General features: G+C 44.4%; 1 protein-coding gene and 1 long non-coding RNA gene across 7 annotated transcripts in view; both read left to right on the top strand.

Moving 5' to 3' along the window:
• LRP1 (LDL receptor related protein 1) overlaps window positions 1-24,140 on the top strand; it is a 317,737-nt gene that overhangs the window by 129,326 nt on the left and 164,271 nt on the right. For all 6 annotated transcript variants that reach the window (XM_083729139.1, XM_083729138.1, XM_083729137.1 and 3 more), the window contains 3 exons: window positions 4,644-4,763; window positions 5,641-5,769; window positions 6,402-6,665. In XM_083729139.1, the coding sequence (XP_083585265.1) occupies window positions 4,644-4,763; window positions 5,641-5,769; window positions 6,402-6,665 (513 nt within the window). The remainder of the gene's footprint in view (window positions 1-4,643; window positions 4,764-5,640; window positions 5,770-6,401; window positions 6,666-24,140) is intronic.
• LOC310840123 lies at window positions 11,353-15,735 on the top strand. The gene is made up of 2 exons (XR_014561823.1): window positions 11,353-12,808; window positions 12,839-15,735. It is a non-coding gene; the product is annotated as an uncharacterized lncRNA (long non-coding RNA).

Genomic DNA, 24,140 nt, shown 5'->3' on the forward strand with positions numbered 1-24,140 from the left:
TATTTTCTCTTTGTATTGGGGAAAATCCGGGGCAGATGGAAATTTTATTAGCATTTATTGCAGGCATTAATAATCGTTAAACTGTGAAAGCCAGGTGTATCGGGAAACCTTGATGGAAGTGCTATCTCCTTCCAAGTATCCCCTGGCTGGTGTTCTTTGTGACCTTGGTGTTTAAGAGATGAATCTCATTTTGGGAACACCATGAAACCACTCCAGGGTTCAGTGGGATACCATATTAAGGGCTTTTCAGAACCTTTATTCTCTTTTATGTGCTCTTTTTTTTAAAAAAAGGTCACTGACGGTTTTGATGTCCAGGAGGCTGGAATTATGGAAATTACATGATTCCGCAAGAAAATGTGTAGCCATCTGATTCCTCAATGTGTGTGGGTAGCTGCAACACTGGATAGCGTGGCTTGCAATGGCATAGTATTGAAGTTCCCCCTGAGAGACACAGAGAGCAAATCTATCATCCATTTCTCAGTGTCAGCTGCTTTGCTGACATGGGCTAAAAGAGTAACAAAAGCAGGTGGAAGAGTAAAATAAGAGAGAAAACCCAAAGGCTCAATTCATGTGACATTTTCACCTATACACAAGCAGCCTTTGTGCTTGCCCGGCAAAATATATAAGCTAACATTGGTTGTTCTTAGCAGCCATCATACTGCCAGCATGATTATTCAACATAAAATTCTGATAAAGGGTACAAAGAATCAAAATAGGCCTCACCAGAATGCTTACAAACTAATGGATTTGACAAAAATGGGAACAAAGGATAACATAGGGAAGAGGAAACCAAACATGCAAATGTAGCGGCCAAGTATAATGGCTTTTTGAGTGGCTGCTGATAGATATATTGTGGGTGGAAGGAACCCAGTTGGTCCTAGCCACACTGATCCAAAGGACCCTAGCAGACTCATCCTTCTTTTAAGCATAGAATTGTAGAGTTGGAAGGAATCCCGAGGGTCATCTAGTCTAGTGTTTCCCAACCTTTGGTCTCCAGCTGTTTTTGGACTACAATTCCCATCATCCCTGGCCACTGGTCTAGGGATCTAGGGATGATGGGAGTTGTAGTCCAAAAACAGCTGGAGACCAAAGGTTGGGAAACACTGATCTAGTCCAACCCCCTGCAATGCAGGAATCTCAAACTGGATCATACATGACAGGTGGCCATCCAACTTCTGCATTAAAATCTCCAAGAAAGGAGAGTCCACCACCTCTCGTGGGAGTCTGTTTCACTATCACGGCTTCCAGATAGACTAGCCACTGATGAACCTCGGGAAGCAGGAACCAAATGGCATTTGCCAGCGCAAAGCTGATGTAGTTGGGATCTCGCTGTCTCTCCTTTTCCGCAGTTGCCAGATGAAAAAGGCCACTGGTGGAGGCTACATCCACTCTTGCCTGGTTGTACAGGTTGCATTATTAATTACAACTGCAGATCTTGAGTTCATTCAGGGCTGCTTGCATATAGAAGAAATTGTCATGTGCAAACTTGCCCTAAGGCTCTTTTCATAATGACTTCCTTTTTGAAATCACTGCAAACCAATTCATTGTAAATAAATGCATGGGGCTCTTCTTGTAACCAGCTTTGAAATGCTGAAATCTGAAGTGGCAGCGGTGGCACCCAGGATGGAAAGAAAGGGGGAGCGGGTGGGTGGGAGGGAGAAGAGAGAGACAAAGAACCATTTGTAGGTCGAAGTGCACTCTAGTAGCACATAATTATTGTCCGTTTTGGCCACAAAAGCTACAGTCCTGACCCTTTTGTGCAATAATTGGAGCCACAGAAGCTTATCTTATTGCTGCCTTATTTGAGTATCTAGCATTCCCAGCGAAAGGGTACTTTTCATCCCCCCTCCCCCCTCATTTTGCAACCTTGTGGATAGAATCACATTTGTGTTGGTGTGCCTGGGAACTGCTGAGTTAGTCCATCCCATCCCAGATAATAATAAAAAGGTCGTTCCTGCCAGTTGCCTAGTCAGTTGTGAAATTCCAGCCCTAGTGTAGAGGGACCTGCCATAGTCACAAGAGCTTTGCAATAGTCTAAGTGAGTTGGCCTCAAACCTGCCTCTAAATATTCCCATCTTTAGTCCCTCTCATATTGGTGGTTCTTAGCAACTTTCTACAATGCTTCTGAAGTGCATTAGCACGATGCCTCGCTGTAGCAGTGGCCCAGATCAAGTTGTGTCGCCTGCATAATGTTTGATGTTGTAGCTGTTCTATATTCAAAACTTATATAGTCTGGTGCAGTGGCTTACACAACTGGGCAAGCAAACCAGCTTTTTAAATTGTGAAGGAGAAGACTGGCGTTCAAGGAGGGACCACAACTCAGTTGCTGGAGTGCATACTTTGCGTGCAGAAGGTCCCAGGTTCAATCCCTGGCATATTCATTTCGAAAAAGGATCAGATTGCGGCATATGAAAGCTTGAAAGCGCAGAGAGCTGCTGCCAGTCAAAGTAGACAATGCTGGTGTAAGGCATTTTCCTAAGTTCATAACAAATCGTTACAGTTTAGGAGCTGTTGTCTGCACTTGTAAAAATGGAAATGTTTTTCTTTGCTCTTTAGGAAAACAATCCTTGTGTGAAATTTGCTACAAAGATAATGTTTGTGTATGGGTCTTCAACAACTTTGCCAAAACTAAAATAACAAGCAAATTTTCTCCCTCCACAGCTAAGCTGTACAGTTTAAAAATAACTGTCATTCTTATAGTTCAGTCATGTGGTTTGGTTGCAGCATCACATCATAACTTGGATGAGGCATAGCGGCATGAGGTTACTGCTAGATTTGCAGCAATGCTGTACAGTCATACCTCGGGTTACAGATGCTTCAGGTTGCGCACCGCGCCACACCTGGAAGTACCGGAATGGGTTACTTCTGGGTTTCGGTGCATGCACAGAAGCTCAAAATGCAACCCACGCATGCGCAGACGCCTCCTGCACGGATCACATTCGCAACCCGAGCGTCTACTGTACTGCTGCAAATCTTGAAAATGGAAGTGTTATAGAGTGAAATGTTTGAATGAATGAACAAGTAAATAAATAAATAAGCCGCCTGCACACATCTTTTGAAATTATTGGGAGTCAGGTACTCCAGAGAGACTTTGACTGTAAATGAGAAATTCTGTAAAATATTAACATCTGGTTTTGATTGGGAAAAATCTGGAGTGATGGGAAATAGTGGAGGTAACAGTATTCCCTTGTGTTATGTTGAGTACTGAAGCCAGTGGCACCTATCTGTGACAGCCCCAGTGGACTGATGATTTGACTTGGATAATTATGGTGCCTGCCAGTTACTTGTGAGCCTGTTTCAGGACTGGTCCAAGACTTGTTACCACATTCGCCTCTCCTGGTATGCCCCGTTGAGGACCTTGAGGTCCACAAATGACAACATTTGGGAGGTCCCAAGCCTCAAGGAGGTTAGATTGGTTTCAGCTAGGGCCAGGGCCTTTTTAGTACTGGCCCCGACTTGGTAGAATGCTCTGTCACAAGAGACTAGGGCACTGCGGGACTTGACATCTTTCCGCGGGGCTTGCAAGACGGAGCTGTTCTGCCTGGCCTTTGGTTTGGACTCAGTCTGACCCTTATGTTTCCCTCGCCTTATGGTTTTGATCTATGGGCTACTTTTAAAATGAGGCTGCATTTTAAATCGCATTTTAACCTGTATTTTGAATTGCCCCCCCCCCATTATGTTTTTACTGTAATTTAACTGGTGTTAGCCGCCCTGAGCCTGGCTGTGCCTGGGGAGGGTGGGGTATAAATTTATTTATTTATTTATTTATTTATTTATTTATTAATTATTATTATTATTATTATTATTATTATTATTATTATTATTATTAAAATGAGTGGTGTGCCTCAGAAACGCTTGCAGTGTTGCAGAGGATCCTGGGGTGGTAACTGTGGATGATGTGAACTTGCAGACAATACAAGATTCCTTCCCCAGCATCCTCTCAGATCTTCTTGAATTTTTCACTCTAGATTCTGGTGCTTATTTAAAAATATAAATAAAATTTGACTTTATTAGAGATGGAGACAGGCAGGTATGACATATATTAAGGATTTTGCCCACCCAGAATAAGCTTGACCATTAGCTGCTCTCCCACCACATCTTTGAAATGGAACTGTTGAGTTGCATTGCTGCAAACCTTTTGAATATGAGAGGGACTGGATTCCTTTGGAGCATAGCATTTTGCCTTTTTAAAGAGGTTCCTAAATATCAGACTAATGTGAAGAAGCAAGACTCACTCTTTGCTGTACACCTGCCTGACTTAGGAGGGAACCTTAGGTTAAAACTGATGCACATGTAACAAAACCCAATAGGAAGATTTCTACATGAGCCTTGTAGCTTCTTGCACAACTGTTTGTGCCATGCGTGAATATTAATGCAGAAGAAATATCCAGTGAATTTGTTCACTACTCTAGGTTTTATATGTCCCTGAAATCTCCAATCCAGGGGTAGGAAACCTGTGGCCCTCCAGGTGTTTGTTGGACTCACTCCCATCAGTCCCATCTAGTATGGCTGATGGCCAGAGATAATGGGAGTTGTAGTGCAGCAACATCAAGGAGCCACAGGTTCCCTCACACCTGTTCAAATCTAAATCACCTTCCCAGCAGCCAACTGATGCCATTCCCCCCCCCCCACTGTTTCTTTAGAGTTCTACAAAAACTGCACAGAGATGGGATGCAAGCACCATTGTGCCCGGACTCTGAATGGCCCAGAGTGCTATTGCAACAGTACCTTCCAGCTGGCAGAAGATGGGAAAAGCTGCAAAGGTAGGTGGTGGCCGTAATACAGAACAGGAGAGAATGCAGAAGACAGGCATCTGACAGCAGCTTCTAAGGAGGAAAAACATATGTTTGGTCTACATCTATTGTTTTTTCTCTGATAGACAGTGTTCCTTGTCTTCCTGTTCTTCTCTTCCCCTCCCTCCCTCCCTCCCCCTCCCCCCATCTCCTTTCCCCTCCTCCAATCATTTTTATTTTCAGTAGGAATTCATGGTAGACTGATTTGTGTTGTGGCTTTTAAAATGATTGTGTCTGGACTTTTCGCCTTCACACGAAGCAGAAGAAATGTCAAGCTTGAGAAATACCATGAAATAATGAGCTAGTGCTGTTAGCTGTCAGTTCGGAGTCCTGGATTCTAGATCCAGATTTTCCATAGCAATTAGATGGCTCTCAGTACATAACATACGCTGTCGGGCTTTTAATTGTGATGAACAAGAGCGTTATATTGGTGTCACTTTCAGTATGTCAGCTACATGTCACTTTCACTTTGTGAACATTTTTTTGGGGGGGCAGACCTAGAAACAGGTATGAGATAGGTATGCATCTAATAATTCAAGAGTGGGGTGTTAAGAAATGTTTCATTTTTGGGGCTTGCAAGTTATGGCAAAATCAGTTATTCGGTATATGATCTTTTCACATGGAAATGCAAACTCCTTTTCCCATGGGGAGCTTTCATTCATTTCAGAGTGGCCTGTGCAGGACAGTGTCCCCAGTGTATTGTGCCCTTGGAGGAAGTTAGCATGTACTTTTTTATCCCAATGTTTCGGTTTTTTAAATCCTTGTCTTTCCGCTCCATTCATGCACTTCCACAGCAGCATTTTACTGAGCTATATTAGATATCTAGATATCTCATTCTTCTTCACAGATATTGATGAGTGCACTAATTACGGCACTTGTAGCCAAACCTGCACCAACCACCATGGTTCCTATGTTTGCAGCTGTGTTGAAGGATATCTGCTCCAGCCCGATCACAAGTCCTGCAAAGCTAAGAATGGTAAGCAAATCAGTCATTTCCCCACAGCCTTGTGGTTTTCTGTCTTGTGGGCAAGCAGTGGTGGCCTGGTTTGCACTCTACAAAGCACTTTTACTGTGCTCACCATGTTTTCTGATTAGTGGAGCACAGTCTGGAAGACCTTCTCACAAATGTTTTGGGATGCCAGTCATCTCATGTTGGCTCTCATAAAGGATGTTGCCAGCTTGATTCCTTGGGCCCCCCCAGAGTGTAATTTAGGGCCAGAAATGCTCTTTACCCCCACATTTTGCACACAATCTACATACAAAGTCACAGTGCAAGTGCACATTTACAGTTATTTGCTTTTTGTGCAGGGCAATGCAAACAACTCACTTGTGTGTGAATGCTTTTTCACTTGGTGCTGGGCAGTATGATAGCGGGACAAACTGCCCCATCACACAGCCTGTCTCTCCTCCCCTTTTTACATGTTTCTTTGCCATATTACAGATGAGGAATTGACACATTTTGTGCATACTCATACTTTGTTACTGGGGGTGCCCCTCGGCTAGTGCATTTGCTGGACCTCATCCTAAAATGAGTAGGTCCTTTAAGAAAGATGTGCATCTGGGTGCCTAATCCTTGTTTCATCTTTGGCAACTCTGTTTCTTCAACAGAACCAGTAGATCGACCTCCAATCCTACTCATTGCCAACTCTCAGAACATTATGGCTACTTTCCTGAATGGTGGGTCTGTCCCTAACATCACTCCCACCAGCACCAAGCAGACCACAGCCATGGATTTCAACTACAGAGAAGACACAGTCTGCTGGGTCCATGTTGGTGACAGCTCTTCCCAAACTATCCTGAAATGTGCCAAGATCCCCAATCTCAAGGGATTTGTTGAGGAGTGGACCATCAACATCTCTCTCAGCTTGCACCGTAAGTTGCTGCTTGCTGTATAGAAGTTCTCATGAACAGGCTCCTCCTCTCATGGAAACACAAATTCTTTTAGATTAATATACCAATTTACTTTTGCATACAAAAATGTTGTGTGGTTGATTCCCACCCTCACACCCTTCCAGCTTGTTGTTATTTTTAAGATGGTAAAAATGTAACTATTCAGTTGGCAATTTTTTTTTAGAAAATGGAGCTTTTAACTGAGAAGACAACCATTTATTTTATCATCATTAATCTTGAGTGAAAGAAGTGAAAGGAAGAATTTGGGATGCATTGGAGGGTGGGGCAGAATGTTGTCTTTGGTAGATGTTGTCCCTTGAGGTGAAGCTATTACGCTTTAATATACAGATGGAAAACCGCTGAATGGGGAAGCTGAACAATTGGCTTAGTCACAAAGGGAGACAATGGCTGAATAAGGATTTTTTCCCCAGTCTCTTGAGACCAGCACTACTAGCTAGACCATCTTGCCTCTTGTCTGCCACTTGCTCATGACTGTCTTCTGCCTCTTCCTTCATGACAAGTTGCACAGTTGAAATAATATAAACATTGAACTGGAGAAGTGGAATTTCAAAGACTCCATACAATTTGGAATTTATTTTACAGCAAACTTTATGGTAAAAGTTAGGTTACTGCCAAGTTAACACTGCCTCCTTTGGTAGTCCCCTTCCAGGCAATTTATGGATTAAGTGATGTGATGTTCCTTTTTGGCAGCATCTTTCTATTACATTTATCTGTCAAACAAAGCATCTGCATAAGTACAGTCTTATCCGCTTACGTTTTCTCTCTCCTTTGCTTTAGACTCGGACCTAATTAGGGGAAACTGGGTTTAAGTCAGTCTCTAAAGCGAGGCTTCAGCTGTTGCCACTTCTCCCTTTTATATTTCTTAGGCAGAATGCACACCTGAGGCTCTCCCGATATCGTGGGGCTAAGCAGTGAGACAATGCAGTTAGAACCAGCTTATCCCAGAATAATTTGTACCAGATCCATTATGTTTTACAAATTGCAGTTTAGTGAAGAGAGAGACTTTATCATTAAATGGAAGAAAGCAAAAACATGCTCAGCAAATTTACTCATTGTGTAGGTGGATCTGCTGTTCCGGATCAGGACCACAGTGGGTTCCCCTTCTGCAGTCCTGATCTGGATCTCCTGCTGTGGCTATATGCCCTGCAAAGAAGGCTTCTACTCATGCTAAAGGCTGTTTCCCTCCTGCATTACATTGTAAATGCAGGGGAAGAACAGGACTAATTGGGATCATAGTGGAGCAGAGGATCAAATTCCTTCCTCTTCGTTATATGCTATTCCCTTGTAGCTTCTATTTAGTGAATGAAAACAAGTTTAATGCCACTTCTAGTTTATTTCTTGGTATTCTTGTTTATAGGCCACCTTTTAGTTCGTAGTCCTTACAACGCAGCTTACATCAGAGTAAGTAGCAATGTAGAAAGGGATCTGGGAAAAGACCTTTCATACACACTCCTGAGGTTTCTAGACCAATGTCAACATGCTCCAGTAAAGACAGGCTGATCTGAATCTGGACTGGGGTACCTCTGGGCCCCCAGACAGCTCTCTAGTCTAACTCCTGCCATCCCTGACCGTTGGCCATGCTGGATGAAGTGGATGAGAGAGGAGAGGTCCAGCAGCATCTGGAGGGCCACAGATTTCCCCATCCCTGGTAGAAAAGAGCCAAGCAGGCTCCTTCTTCTAAGCAGTAGGTTCCATGTACAGAGAAGGGCTTGGTGCACCTTCACTTTATGGGAGGTCTGAAGAGGTGTTTGGGCCCTCTTCAGTTTTTCTGGATTCTGATTTTAATACATTCACCCTGCTCTCTTATTCAGATGAAGGCTCAGGTTTGTTTGCAAAAGAAGAAGAAATCCAACACACAATTTTTAAACCACAAATTAATACAAATAGTGTTAAAAGTCTCAGTCATTAAAAGGTTTTCAGCATCATGATGTATCACCAGCCAAACATCATGGTTTGGCAATAAACCATGATGTTGAAACAAGCTGTATTGTACCCAGCCGGTGAGGCATGGGGTGAAACTGCCTCAGTTTTCATCACAGGAGCTGAGGTACTTTCACCCCAGTGCCTTGTGAGCTGGGGCCAATGCAGCTGGCCTTAGCCTGCCACTCATCTGCAGGGCAGAAAGGCTCCTTCCCCCAATGGAGCAAGTCCCGAGGTCCCTGCCACTGGCATGCAAGCAGCAGGGACCTCGGGGCTCCTTTGCAAGGCTCCCTCCGCCTTTGCTGGCACAGGGGGTTCGTCTGCTTGGCCCCTCATGGCTGTGGGGCACACACTCATGACCCTCGTCAGAGGAGTCTGAGGGAGTCCCAGTCCCATCTCTGGCTTGTGCAAGCTGGAGGCGAGGGGGGTGGTCCTTTAAACATCTCCGTTAAAGGGTGCACAGCCGCACACCCCTCAATGGAGAGCTGTGATGGTGCCCGCACTTCCTCAGCTGAGCAGCTACAAACTGGAGATGGCCCACATCTCTGGCATATGTGGGACAGGAAAATGCTAATTCTTAATAGTCAATATCTACTAGTTAGGAACATGGTCGTTTGGTACACAAGCCCCAAATGAGAACAAAAGAAAAGGATAGCTATTTAACTGGTATAGCTTCCCATTGGAACTGGAATTTTCACAGCTTTTGCAAATGTTCCTCGCCAGAAGAGGAAGGGTATCTTCTGAATCCTCCCATTATGGTTTGCCCTGTATCTAACAAAGTAATTAACACCCTCTCAGCCATACTTTCATAATGTGTCTCATCACCCTTGTGCAGAAGGTCAGAGTTGTTGGATGGATAGGATAGCAGGAGGCAGCAAATTTAAAAAATAGATATTCAAAAACAATTCCAGAAGCCCTTGTTTTCTAATTTTCTTGGTTGCTAACTGGAAGGCTGGCATATGAAATTCTGCACTTGCCTTTGAAAGAGGCAAGTCGTTCTCAGTGGTTGTGGGGTAGACTGCTCTTGAGAGGCCTGAATAGGGTGGGGTTGCAATGGTCCATGGAGGAATAGGATCCAGTCCAGATCTTGGTGGTTTGGCTGCCCCATAGACAGAGGAACCTCAGTGATCCACACTGGATTTGTAGGAGTGACTAACTTTGTGGCTCAGTCACTTGAAAGTGATTTGTGGGGCAGGTGGCTCCGAAAGAGCTGCTTTTTATGCTGTTTCTTTGTGCATGCTTTTGGGTGGAAGCCTGAGCTACTTTGTGCTATCCTTTGTTTAAAGCTCAGTGCAGGCCGTGTTTAACACTGTTCCTGTAGGTAGCTCTTAGGAACCCAGGCTCCATTGTGTGCTGCATGCTCTCTGTGTCTCTCTGTCTCTGTCTCTGTCTCTGTCTCTGTCTCTGTCTGTCTGTCTGTCTGTCTGTCTGTCTGTCTGTCTGTCTAAGATTCCTCAAGTAACTTGTGTGCATTATTGTTGTTTTTTGCTTCTTCTTCTTATTTATTTTAGTACTGTACAATTGTTGGCCAAATAGTCTCTATTTCTCAGTCTGAAGGTAGTGATTTAGAAAATACTTTTTTATATATATCTAAGCCATCTGGGAGGAAGGATGAGTCATAACAGAGCAAGCAGCACAGGCATGGCTGGATTTGTAGAGTTCTTCTTCTTTAAGAACATGCTGCTGGTTGTCTGGGGCTTGTTTTTTTCCATGGCAGGCAAGGATAGTGATGTCATAAAGGGAGACCTTGAGACATAGGCAGTGGCATTTATTTATTTAGCTGCTTAACTACAGTGGTCTCTTAAGCAGTTTACAATGCAAGAAGTAAAACATCAGTTCCAACTATAAAATCAAACTTCAGTTAAAATTCCTGCTGCAATGATAAAACAAATTCTTCAGTAGGCACCTGATGTTCAGTAGGCCTATCCGACCTCAACTAGAAAGGTGTTTCATAAAATTGGACTCAAAATACTGAACACACAACTCCTGGTGGTCATGAGCCCTGCATTTGAGCTATGGGGGATCACTAACAGTGACTCCACTGAAGATCTCAGTGATCTGGCAGGGGTATAAGGGATTAGGTGGTCCTTGAAGTTTCCTGGACCCAAATTGTTAAAAGCCTTGTAAATTAATTCAAGAACCTTGATTCTGGCTTGGTAGCATATGGGCAGTCAGTGCAAACTTTTGAACATTGGAGTTCAATAGCCTGTTTCTATCAGCAGTCTAGCCGAAGCATTTGACACCGACTTGAGTCTTCTGATGAGGCTCAAGGGTAGCCCCACATATAAAGCACATTGTAATAATTGAATCTTGAGATTCCCAATCCATGAATCACCATGGCCAGACTATCGGCTGTAGTTACTGTAACAACTGCAGCTGGTAAAAGGCACTCCAAGCCACTGAGGCCATTGAGCTTCAAGTGACAAAGGTGGATCGAGGGAGTGCAGCCCTATCCAGAACAGGGAACTGGTGAATATGCCAGACACGGGAACCCACCCAACCCCAGTTCCTTTGTCTTCCCAGGGCTTACATTCAATTTAATGGCCGTCATCCAGTAGAGCTCTGTGTCCTCAGCACATTGATGAGACTTTGTCCACAAACTGTTAATGGCTTCATACAGATGTTAAACAGCATTGGGGCAATATAGCTTGTGGTACACCACAGTTGAAAGATCATGTAGCTGAAGCAGAGTCTTCCAGTGCTGCTCTCTGGACATGACCCCGTTTGATCAGATATACTAGATTCAGGGGCAGCACATCCTGATTCCCCACTTGAGGCAAAATGGGAACGGGCCACCCCCACTGTTCTGCCTCTCTTACCTGTGTTGTGTGATGGTGTCCATGAAGCACGAGCAGCAGTGGCACCAACTTCCGTCAAGATCTTTCAAGATCTCACAAAGTCTCAGAAGATCTTATGCGCTTTCTGAGTTCTTGTGAGATTTGGGTGAGATCTCACTGGAAACCACTGCCACTGCAAGGTATGGGGGGCATTGCTGAACCACCCCCTATTACAAAGGCTAGCTCAAGTCAGTAGCACATGAGACTCTTAATCTCAGGATTGTGGGTTTGAGCCCCGTGTTGGGCAAAAGATTCCTACATTGCAGGGGGTTGGACTGTATGATCCCCGTGCTCCCTTCTAACTCTATGATCTATGATCCCTGGCTTAACTTTCAGCAGACAATGTGCCCTCAGGTAAATTTTATCTCTAGCTGGGTGCTGATAATGGAAGTAGCTGGCTGTGGGGTGCATTCCTGTGAGTATCTGGAGAGGGAGCGACTGCAGTGGGGTAAGATACAGACAGGTAGAGAATTCTGCACCCTTCACACATGAACCATTTTTGCTTTTTAACACTCACTTTAGGCATAATTGGAGGCAGCCTCTCATCATAAAAAGTGGCTCTGCTCTGCTGCCATCACAGCCTTGAACATTCCCAGTGGCTCTTAATACACCAGGTATCGTTTTAGGAATAGGTAGCAATATTTGAGGCCTGCTTGTCTTGCTTTTCAATTCAAGCTTTTGTTTCCACCACTCTCTCTCTCCGTCCAAGAGGCTGCCTCCCTCCCTCCTTTCATTCTTATGCCAGACAAAAATAGTCTGAATCCTCTGAACCTGGAAATGGGCATGGAAACAGCTTCCTTCCAATGCTTTCCCTTTGATCTGAGGCAGTCAGTCCACTGCAGTAATGGGAAAGACTATCACTTGGTGATGCTGTATAAGTTGCAGATGACCTTGGACAAATATAAATGTGTCCTTGAGGTGATTAATAACCTTCTGTGCATGGCATTGGTGGGACATCTGCTGCATTATTCAATCTAATTCTGCTGCCTTGAAAATGCTGAAAGGGTGGGGTAGGCATTTAAAGGAAGATCTAGAGGCATGATTTCCTAGTGAAGAAATGGTTGGAGCATGTTGATTTGCATTAGGGATTGAATGTGCCCTTTTCACTGTCTATAAGAATGTAATAAGATCCCTGTTGGATGAGACCAATGGCCCACCTAGTGCAGCCTAGTCCTGTTCTCACAGTGGCCAACCAGTTGCCTCTGTAGGAAGCCTGCGAGCAGGACATGAGCACAGGGCAGCAACAACGCTGCCTGGTTTCTCACTATTCTGCATTATGGGCAGGCAATATTGTAGGATCAGTTTGGGTGGTGGAGTTGCTGTCACTGTCTTCCCAGTTGAGTGCAAGTCTACCCTAGGGGAAAGGTACCTGCCCAGGTCACCATTTACGCTTGAGAGCACCAAAGCAGAAACATAGAAAGTTTCCTGTGCATGAGTATGTGAGAACAAGAGCTGCTGGAATGTTTAACTTCCTGTTCTGGCTGAACAGTTCAGCAACATTGGGGAAGGGATGTTGCTCAGTGATAGAGCACAAGTTTTGCATGAAGATTGTCCCAATTTCATTCCCGGGCATCTCCAAGTAGAGTTGTCTGAACTCCTAAAGAGGATGTAGCACACAGTTGAAATATCTAACTTGCTTCCATGGTATTTGGTGACGACTGCCAGCTTGGATGACTTTAAAAGGAGATTGGACATCTTCACAGTGGGCAAGGCTATCAATCGCTATTAGTCTTTATGGCTCTCTAGTACTTCCACGATTAGAGCTCATATGGCTCTGTGCACCAGTTGCTAGGGTAGAAGAGTGAGACATCTTCTTTTAAGGTTTCTGGTTGGCTGCTGTGGGAAACAGGATGATGGAATGTATAACCCCCTGGTTTGGTATGGCAGGGTTCTCCTTATGTTCTGGCATTGGTTTTGACCATGACTGCAATATGCTTTTGTTGTGATGTGAAATGCAGACCTGCACTTCAGAGGAACATGGATGTGCCTCAGACACGTGAGAAAGTGACTGTGCAGGCAAGTGTGGCCTTAATGTGACATGTTTTACTAGTACACAGTGACTCAGCCACACTGAAACACTACACCTTCCTCTTTTGACTGCCATGAGCCACTTTTGTCCTGACTGGATGCAGAGGAAATCCCTAGCCATGCTTTCGGACTGTCAGGCCTAGGGGGAATAGTTGAGAGTGCCAGAACGTTCCCCCGTCTCACCCACACCTAGAAAGGGTGTGCATTATTAGCTCTCCTAGTTCCTCTGGTCTGAGCACTAGCAGGACTTGGAAGAGCCAGACTACAGTGCCCGGTTTTCTGGGACAGTGATCCTCCCACTTCCAAGAGTGATCCCGCTTCCGAAATAAATCATTGGAGGCCCCAGCATGACACCAGTGCCTCTATTATGGACACAGGCCATGTGGATGACAACCATTTCTTCTTGGCTGTGCCAGATCAGCTTGGCAAGCCATGATGCTTTTATACTGGCTTTGCGGATGCTGTAGTCATGTGTTTTCAGGCAATGCAGTTGTGTGCATGTTAAGGATCTCAGTGCCATTTACTTTATGCCTTGGGAAACCAATTAGCCTGCAGGGGTGGTATCTCTACCACGCTCCTTTGGAGGCAGTGAGGATTACAGTGCAAAAGAATTCAGGTGCTACAGTAGCAATCACAGTTACATCAGCTCTTCAGTTTCAATTTGTATTATCTACTTTTTAAAAAATCCCATGGACAGTCTGTTTGCTTCCAAGGTGATGAGTTGGCCCATTTATGACAACACCTGTATATAGCTGGATGCCTGCTCCTCTTGTTGCCATCAAAGCAGCTAGCCAGAAATAGCTCTCCATACTGTAAGATTGCAGTGACTCAGTCTGCTGCATATTTTCGAATGCCATTTCCCTTAAGGAAATTACCCCCCCCCCCAAGGAATTGGCATGTGGACAACTTCACTCACATTCTCAACTGACTACCCCATTTTACTAGAGTTTCTTAACATTGCACATTTTTCTACAGGCCTCAGACCAGTCAAGCACCTGTGCCTTTACTTTTCACATTCCGTGGGTTGTTCTCACAGCAACCAAGTAAGCGTAGGTTAGGCTTAGAGTGTATGGCTGGCCCAAGATTGCCCAGGGAACTTAGTGGCTGAATGGGAATTGGAACCTGGGCCCCTCTTAGCAGCTGCACCACCCGGGCTGACTTCATATCCAGAACTCTGATTCATACAGCACAGGTGAGAAGAGTAGGGATTTTTCAAAGGTCATCATGTAGGTCAGTGATGGAGCCAAGAATCGTACCCAGGTCTATTGTCTTTCTAGTCATGCAGTTGGGGAGCAACACTGTGTATGGATGTTGAGGAATTTATGCATTTGGGAAGTTAATTCCAAGGTTGCTTTGAGACGCCAAGCTCTTTTTTAATAGTACCTGGGGAATTGCAGCCTTTTAATTATGGTTGAAGGGAATTGGAATTTTGTAAATAACACCATCGCCACCTCCGACTTCCTTCCCCCATTCAAGTCATAACAAGAGATGTGCTCAGCATCAAGTGGCCTACTAATCAGAAACTGCAAAGCTGACTAAAAGGCCCTGGGCGGCTTGGAATGTGCTGTGCCTTTCCAGGAACCGCAGGGACCTAAAAGCACATCTGTAACATTGCCATTGGATGGAAATAATCCTGATTATTTCCAGGAGGACTCATCCACACGTTTGCTTGACCCATATTTTGATCGTATTGTGTACTGATTAATTTCTCCAGGTCTGAAAGCTTTTCTTGTTGTTCTGTTGCTGTGCCTTGCAAAAATCTGATCTTACTTGCTGAATCGGATCTTATCAGATGTGCAGAAAATCTGTAGATAGATTTTGCTTAACTGAGCTTTAATTCAGTGAGTATGATCGGATTTTCTCAAGGCACAGCCGCAGAACAACGATAAAAGCTATTGGACCTGGGGCAAGTACACAACACAAGCAAAATATGGGTCAAGTGAAAGTGTGGATGAGCTTGTAGTGTCTGAATGGTGACTTCTCTTGGCTATGTGAGGTCTTTTGATGCTGCATCCACTATGTGGAAAAGAAACATAGGCTTCCACAGTGACAGTTTTCAATGATTGCTGCCAGTAGTTTGACATGTCTCCCCACCCCCTAAAACAGAAAGAAAGTGAGAGTGAGAAGAAGTTACTACAGAGTTTGCAAAGAAACCGTATCTCTGTTGAACCGTTTGTGTACCAACCTGATGCTTGGTTACTGAGTTTTAGGTTTTCTTTTTAAATAAAAATGGAAGAAAGATCCAACTGCAGTCCATATGTACTTTGTTTCCAGTCTTGCTTTATTTCTGCTTGTTTTCCTTCAAGATTTGGAAGTGGTCTCTTGCTTTTTCTCCTAGTTTAATTGTCATCCCACATAAAAGAGCATTTTGCTGAATCCAAGCTATTATACTTACCGTCAAAACAACAAACATTTCTCTCCCTAGTCCCTTTCCACATAAAAATGAAAGTAGGAAAGAAATCTTGGGTAGAAGAAGAACGCCTCTTCACATTTAGGGACAGAAAGAGAGTAGTTCTTTCTTTACCTGAAAAAATTCTTCTTTCCCATGATCTATGCAGATGGTTTGCTTATCTTTGGCTGAAATTGGTCTGGGCCAGATTGCTGATAATGGAGCAGGTCTTTTGAACCAATTCCCATGCAGGCAAAGCAACAACACCCAAGTAGGTTCTGAGCTGAGCGGATGTTTCAAATCACCCATAATGGGCTCCTAGCTGTAATTATGGGCCCATCATTACAGGGTTGGGACTCAAAACCCTGCGGAGTGCAATTTCGGAAGCAACCAGTTTCGTGGCTATGATTCCCTTCTTGTTACAAAATCAGCAGGCTCTCGTTAGCTTCAGTTGGTGCAGCCTAGATGTCCAGCTAAATGTTCATCTTGGAGGCTTCAGTTTCCCAAGAGGCCAAAAAATCCTTGACTACCAGACATTTTAAAAATACTGGTTGCTTTTACAAAACCGTTTTTCCATCAGCAAAGTCCAGTTTTCTCACTTTGACAGGTAAATTTAGCTTGCAAAACCCCCACAAAAGAACAGGTCAGAATCAATTGTACAATAACATGTAGCATATGAGACACAACAGTAAATTAAAGTGGTATGTAGAGAGGCTGTGAAGGACTTTGAGTTATAGCCATTTCATGCCAGGTTATATAAAAAAGGGGAATGAAAACTACCAGTATATGGTGTCAGAATCTTTGTTCTTGTAAGCTCTTGAAGGACTTTTCTGCAGTGACAAGCTATGTGTGTGAGCAAGAAAATAGTTTGCAACCTTCTAGTTCCTCAAGTCTCTACAATGCAGCACCACCCAAATCTACATTCCCTGGGATTCTTTGAGAAAAGCCGGGGCAGTTGAACTGATATAAATCTAATTCAAAACTTGAATCCATTGGTTTGAGTCCTACCTTCCAGAGCGAGAGAAAACATGTTTGCTCCATCTACCATGTGACAGCCCTTCAGATATTTGAAGACGGTTTTCATATCTCCTCTCAGTCTCCTCTTTTCCAACTCCCTCAACCATGCCTCGTAAGGCTTGGCTTCTAGACCCTTGATCATCTTAGTCGTTGTCCTCTGCACCCATTCTAACCTGTCAATATGCTCCTTAAATTGTGGCGCTCTGAATTGGACACAGTATTCCATGTGTGATCTGACCAAGGCAAAATAGAGTGGTACTATTACTTCCCTTGATCTGGACACTATACTTTAGTTGATGCAGACTACAATAGCATTAGCTCTTTTTTTTGCTGCTGCATCACACTGTTGACTCATGTGAAGCTTGACCCCTAGATCCTTTAAACATGTACTGCTAGTAAGCCAGGTGTCCGCTATCTTATATTTGTGCACCTGGTTCTTCCTGCCTAAGTGCAGAGCCTTGCATTTGTCCCTATTAAAAGTAATTTTGTTAGCTTGGACACAATTATCCAATCTGTTAAGGTCATTTTGAATTCTGAATCTGTCTTCTATGGCATTAGCTACCCCTCCCAGTTTGGTGTCATGAGCAGATTTGATGAGCATCCCCTCAATTCTTTCATCCAATTGATTTATAAAGATGTTGAACAACAATGGGCCCAGGACAGAACCCTGTGGCACCCCACTTGTCACTTTTTTCCAGGATGACAAGGAACCATTAATGAGTACTCTTTGGGTTCAGTCAGTAAAGCAGTTACAAATCCACCTAACAGTTATCTTGTTCAACCCACATTTTACCAGCTTCCTCACGAGAATATTTGTGACCACTTCTTTCTTTGTTTTTGATCTGATCATGAAGGCCTATGAAACTAGCATGCTGCACTCAGTGTGCCCAGAAACTTGTGACCTACTTTCAGACTTTTGTGTGCACCCCCCATTTGTCTCAGCTCATCATCAATTTCGGAAATTATTGACCTAAAGGTGCCTAGTTCGCAAGGCTGGGTATCCGTGGCAGGACACAATCACTGGATTTGTTCCTTCATTGAACATTTTGGAATGACTGCTAGCCTTTGTAATCTTGATCTAAACCTCCTCTTTATGAATGCATTTTCTGCAGCCTTGTGGCCCATTGACAATGCCTGTGTTCATTTGCAACTGGGTTCCCTTCTGACTCTGATCCTCCAAACAATTTCAGAAGGAAATCGGCTTTCAGGTTCTTAGACCTCTAAATACTCATAGCTTAGCAGGAGGCAGGCTTCTCAGACTTTTAATAATTTAATGCCTTTCTCTGTGCAGCTTGCGTTCCTTACACACATCATGTGCCTGCCTCTTAATGCTGTGCTTTATATGAACAGTGTGTTTTCAACAATCTCAGCAAGGGGTGGCAACTGGGTGCCAATAGGTTAGTATTAAGACAGCTCCCAGTGGCACAGTATGTAAAAATGGAAGTGTTGCTATGCTGGCTTTAGATACATAGGCCACTCAGCCCAGGATCTTCCATATGTACTGGATACCAGCTGGGGTACATCAGAGGAAAACAGTTGAGAAGCCTAATCTACCCTTCACTTCCTTCCTGGCCAAAATAGAACTTCCTTCATTGGGTATCTTGCAGTGAAAGAAGACTGTGTGTCATCCTTCTGACAACACAGAAATGAAGAACCAGGGGCCCGCCAGATGTTGTTGGACATGTCTTTAAAAAAGACGTGAGGATTTAGTTTAGTTTGTTTTTTCTTTATATCTAGAATATTTAGCAGGGTTCAAATGGTATCTTTCAGAGAAAATATTTCAAGACTATTGTTCCTACAGTGAGCAGGAAGCCAAAATAAATCACCCAGGTGCTACTAAAATATACAACATACTGAAAATAATGACACAAAGCTAGTTTTAAACCATACCAATTCATCAAGGCACATGTTGTGAAGCCCTTGAAGCAGCATGATGAATCTCTTCCACGGTTTGGAACTGATGCAGATGCTGCCTTTACATGGCCCCTGAAAAGGAATGGAATTTATTTCTTCATTTATTTAAAGCTCAAATCTACCCTATCCTGAAAGCCAAGAGCAGGAAACATGCAAAGCAAACCTAAGCACAAGGCACAATGTGATTGTCACCCAGCAACTGCCTTGGCTCATCTGACTGCTGCCTACCAACCAACCAACCTTTAATAGCAGATGGGTTTTAAAAGTAATTTAGAGATGTGATCTGCTGGAATAAAATATATGCCCTCTTCCAAAAATCTGCTGTCCCTTCTTCACTTTTATTGGCTGGATGTGGGTGTTGGTTGGGGTGGAGTTGTTCTAGACTGTCCAAATATTTACCTTGAAGAGACTCTCTTGATGGGTTTCACTCCATGTTCTGAGTTTAACTTGATCACCATCATCATGGTTAAGAAGAAATGGCTTTATACGAAACATATGGTTTGGATGTTTTGCTTGAGCAATCTGGATTGTTTTACTAAGCTGTTTCATAGTGAACACCGCACATGGGAAAGTTCACATGTCAGAGAGAAGGCTATTATGCTGGCTTTCTTGGCACATCAGTTTTCCATTCGCAGGAGAAAGGTTTTGATGGGTGGCGGGGAGACACGACTTTTTAAAATGAGTGACTTCTGTGCATACTCAGATGGTACTCCAACATGTAAGAAGACCACAATATACCCCCCATCCCCCTGCTCACATTTGAACTGGTTCTGTGCTGTTGCTCTGTGATGTGGTGCTTGTTACAGACTATGTTCCCAGCAGTGTGCATTGGAATGTTGTCTGCTATTGCATCTAAGAGCATTTCCCCAGGTTTCTGGAAAATGTCAAGTGAGACTGCTCCCTCTCTGCCTTTCTCCTGCTTCCTTGCTTTTCTTTTGTGACATTTGGGGGGGGGGAGGGGGTCATCCAAAGTAGCATGGAGGAGCAAAATAGTGGGACTCTTGGCCAGGTGAGACTTTCTCAACCTGGTGCCCCTCCAGATGTTGGACTCCAGATCCCATCAGCCCCAGCCTCTCTGACCAGTAGTCAGCGATGGTGAAAATTGTGTTTCGGAAGCATCTGGAGGGCTCCAAGTTGGGGAATAAACGTCTAGATTGTGTTTCCAAATCTAAAAAGTGAGCAATCTGACCACACTAAAATGTCTTCCTAATCTGTGAGGCAGGCAAAAACTTTCCAAACAAATATGTCCAAAAGGCTCAAATTCACCCACAGCCTAACAACAAATCTCAAAATCTTTCTAATGTCAATGAGCAGAAAGCTCTCTTGGATTTAGGACACACTGTGGGGAGAGAGAGAGAGAGAGAGAGAGAGAGAGAGAGAGAGAGAGAGAATATCAAGCGAAATTCCCCCCTTTGCATTGAAAACTGTTCCCTCTCCCCCTCTGTCCCCAGGCTGCCTAACTCTTTCAGCCAAGAAAGAGGCAATGATTTGAACTAACTTGGCAAGAAAAAGGAGCACTTGGTAATTTCATCTGCCGTGTATTCTCTTTAACCAATTTTATTCCTTGGGACAAAAGAAGTCTGAATGATTTCACCCCTCTCAGGACTGTTTTTAAGAGAGACCTAGGAGTATGGAATGGGGATGGGGAGAGAGAATGATATATGCGTAGGCTCAACCTCTGCTCCTCCGGCTATATCTGTTCTATAGATCTATATTGGTTTACCTGTTATTCCCTTTTCCCAGGGAATTCAGAGACTTGCAGGATTCTAAAAGAATGTGAGGTGAGGAATCTCAGATGGCCATCGAATGCTGAGTATGGTGGCATGGGATGGGGTGGGAATCTTGAGAAAAGGGCATGGAAGGGTGAAGAGAAACCCTGAGCAGGAACATTTCACACTGCAACTTTTTGCTGCAGGTCCCACTTGTTATTACTATTACAAAGATGTCTGCCTATTCCTAGAACCTGCTGGCGGCAAAATTAATAGCTGTCTGGGTCATATCTGAACGACTTGTTCTTCCCTGTATTCCTCTTTCTGTCTAGAGCCCACACTGTGTACTTCAGGGTAAAACATAGCAGCCAAAGAGAAATCCCAATATTGATTGCTTCCAGCAGCCAAATGATTAGGGGTAATTTGAGCAACAAGCTTGCACTCTCCTCTGCATCTTCCTAATAGGAAAGCTAGAGGCCCATCTTTCTTGAATAAAATACAGTGGTACCTCAGGTGACATACGCTTTGGGTTACATACGCTTCAGGTTACAGACTCTGCTAACCCAGAAATGGTGCTTCAGGTTAAGAACTTTGCTTCAGGATGAGAACAGAAATTGGGCTCCGGCAGCGCGGCGGCAGCAGGAGGCCCCATTAGCTAAAGTGGTGCTTCAGGTTAAGAACAGTTTCAGGTTAAGAACGGACCTCCAGAACAAATTAAGTACTTAACCCGAGGTACCACTGTACTAGGGAGCATGATTGGAGATGGTTTTGTCCAGTGCTCCCCCCCCCCCCGGGAACTCAATGGTACGTAGTAACAGCATCTCTTTTTTGTTGTTAAAAAGTGTGGCACTTACTGTAACAACTTAATGGTGAGTACCGGCACCTCTTTTTCTAGAAAAAAGCACTGTTTTTGTCACATTCTGGTCATCTAGCAGGTAGATCACATAAAATAACACTGATGCTGTCATCATCAAGTTTATTTATATGCCACTTTTCCATATTGCGCTCAAAGTGGCTCACAAGAGCAATATCACCAATATGTAAGCCATCAGCACGTTTCATGTAGTATTTAAAAGCCACACCGGCAAGCTGACAAAAACATTAAGATTGTACTAAACATATGAAAAGCAATTTAGGCTAAGTCACATGCGTGCAGTCCTGTGTGGCACACAAAATGCAGATAGCTACAGAAACCTTCATATAAACCCTTTAACACATGTGTCTGCTTGCCCATTTGACACCACTTGCCTACGTTGCTTGAAACGACTAGTAAAGGCCTATCTTTTTTGCTTAGGCTCCCCCTGGCCCCTTTTTGTCAGGGACTGGCAGGGCCCCAAGGAGTGGGTGGCAGAGACTTTCTCAATTGGTGTAGTAGTAGTAATATTTATTTTTCTATGCTTTTATAGTACTGTTCTGCTAGTTTTGTGTTGTATTTTTGTTTTGATAATATTGCCTATGTTCTGCACCACTTTGAGATATTAATCATAGAATCATAGAATCATAGAGTTGGAAGATACCACAAGGGCCATCGAGTCCAACCCCCTGCCAAGCAGGAAACACCATCAGAGCACTCCTGACATATGGTTGTCACGCCTCTGCTTAAAGACCTCCAAAGAAGGAGACTCCACCACACTCCTTGGCAGCAAATTCCACTGTCGAACAGCTCTTACTGTCAGGAAGTTCTTCCTAATGTTTAGGTGGAATCTTCTTTCTTGTAGTTCATTAGATCCCTTAGACCTATCCAATTACCGCCCAGTTTCAAATCTTCCATACCTGGGTAAGGTAATTGAGAGAGCGGTTGCTGAACAGCTTGGTAGGTTTCTGGAGGAAACATCGGCATTAGATCCATTTCAGTCCGGTTTCCGTCCTGGTTTTGGGATGGAGACGGCTCTGGTTGCCCTAACAGATGATCTCCGTAGACAACTGGATCGAGGCGGGTCAGGACTGCTGATCCTTTTAGATTTGTCAGCAGCCTTTGACATGGTCGATCATGATCTTCTGGACCACCGCCTTACAGACGTAGGGATACAGGGCATAGCCCGTAACTGGTTGTGCTCTTTTATCTCTGGTCGGGGACAGAGGGTGGCATTAGGGAGGGAAATGTCGTCCGCCACTCCTTGGTGTGTGGAGTGCCGCAGGGCGCAATTCTCTCCCCGATGCTTTTTAACATCTTTATGCGCTCCCTTGCCCAGATTATCCGGAGCTATGGGCTGGGCTGTCACCAATATGCTGATGACACTCAGCTCTATCTGCTGATGGATGGCCACACTGACTCGGCCCCGAACACCCTGACCAGATGCTTGGAAGCTGTGGCTGGATGGTTTCGTGGGAGCCGATTGAAACTAAATCCTTCGAAGACAGAGGTCCTATGGCTAGGTCGGGATGGCATGGGGATGAGGGACCAACTCCCTTCTCTTGCGGGGGCCCAATTAGTGCCATTGCCTTCCGTTAAGAGTTTGGGTGTAATCCTTGACGCCTCCCTTTCCATGGAGGCGCAAGTTACAGCAACAGCCAAGGCGACATTTTTCCACCTTCGCCGCATCAAGCAGTTGGTCCCTTACCTTTCCCGCCCCGACCTGGCCACAGTGATCCATGCGATGGTCATCTCCAGGCTTGACTACTGTAATTCGCTCTATGCGGGGCTGCCCTTGAAGCTGTCCCAGAAACTCCAGCGGGTACAGAATGCTGCAGCGAGGCTCCTCACGGGGTCTCTGCCATGGGAGCATATTCACCCAGTGCTTTTCAAGCTGCACTGGCTCCCGGTGGAGTACAGGGTCAGATTTAAGGTGCTGCTTTTGACCTTTAAAGCCCTTCACGGCCTAGGACCCTCATACCTACGGGACCGCCTCTCCTGGTATGTCCCACGGAGAGCCTCAAGGTCCAAAAATAACAACACCCTAGTGGTCCCAGGCCCTAAGGAAGTTAGATTGGCTTCGACCAGAGCCAGGGCCTTTTCAACACTGGCTCCAGCCTGGTGGAACGCTCTGCCTCATGAGACCAGGGCCCTGCAGGATCTGATTTCTTTCCGCAGGGCCTGTAAGACAGAGTTGTTCCGCCTGGCCTTTGGCTTGGAGCCAATTTGATTCCCTCTCTCTCTCTCTCTCTTTTTTTCTTCTTTCTTTTCCTTCTCCTCCTGCGATGAGGCTACATTTTAATATTTTAATGTTGCATTATTTTAATGTTGTATTTTATTTTTGTTTTTAAGTTGTAATCATTCATCTTGTTTTTATTATTGCTTGTAAGCCGCTCTGAGCCCGGCCTTGGCTGGGGAGGGCGGGGTATAAAAAAAATATTATTATTATTATTATAGTTTGGATCCATTGCTCCGTGTCCGCTTCTCTGGAGCAGCAGAAAACAACCTTTCTCCCTCCTCTATGTGACATCCTTTTATATATTTGAACATGGCTATCAACTAATCAGTTTACAGTGGCCTGAGTGATGGGCCTGTCTCCTCAGGAAGGAGTTTCCTAACTGCAAGACTGCTTAAATGCTTTGCCCATTTTGACACTCTCTGTGTCATACATGTCTGTCTGCCTCTTACTTCCGTGTATTAGTTTGATTGGGTCCCACATCCAAGCAACTCCAAAGACAAAGGTGCTATTAGGAGTGGAAAGCCAGGAGT

The sequence above is a fragment of the Podarcis gaigeae genome, assembly GCF_964106915.1.
Source record: "Podarcis gaigeae genome assembly, chromosome: 2".
Lineage (NCBI taxonomy): Eukaryota > Metazoa > Chordata > Lepidosauria > Squamata > Lacertidae > Podarcis > Podarcis gaigeae.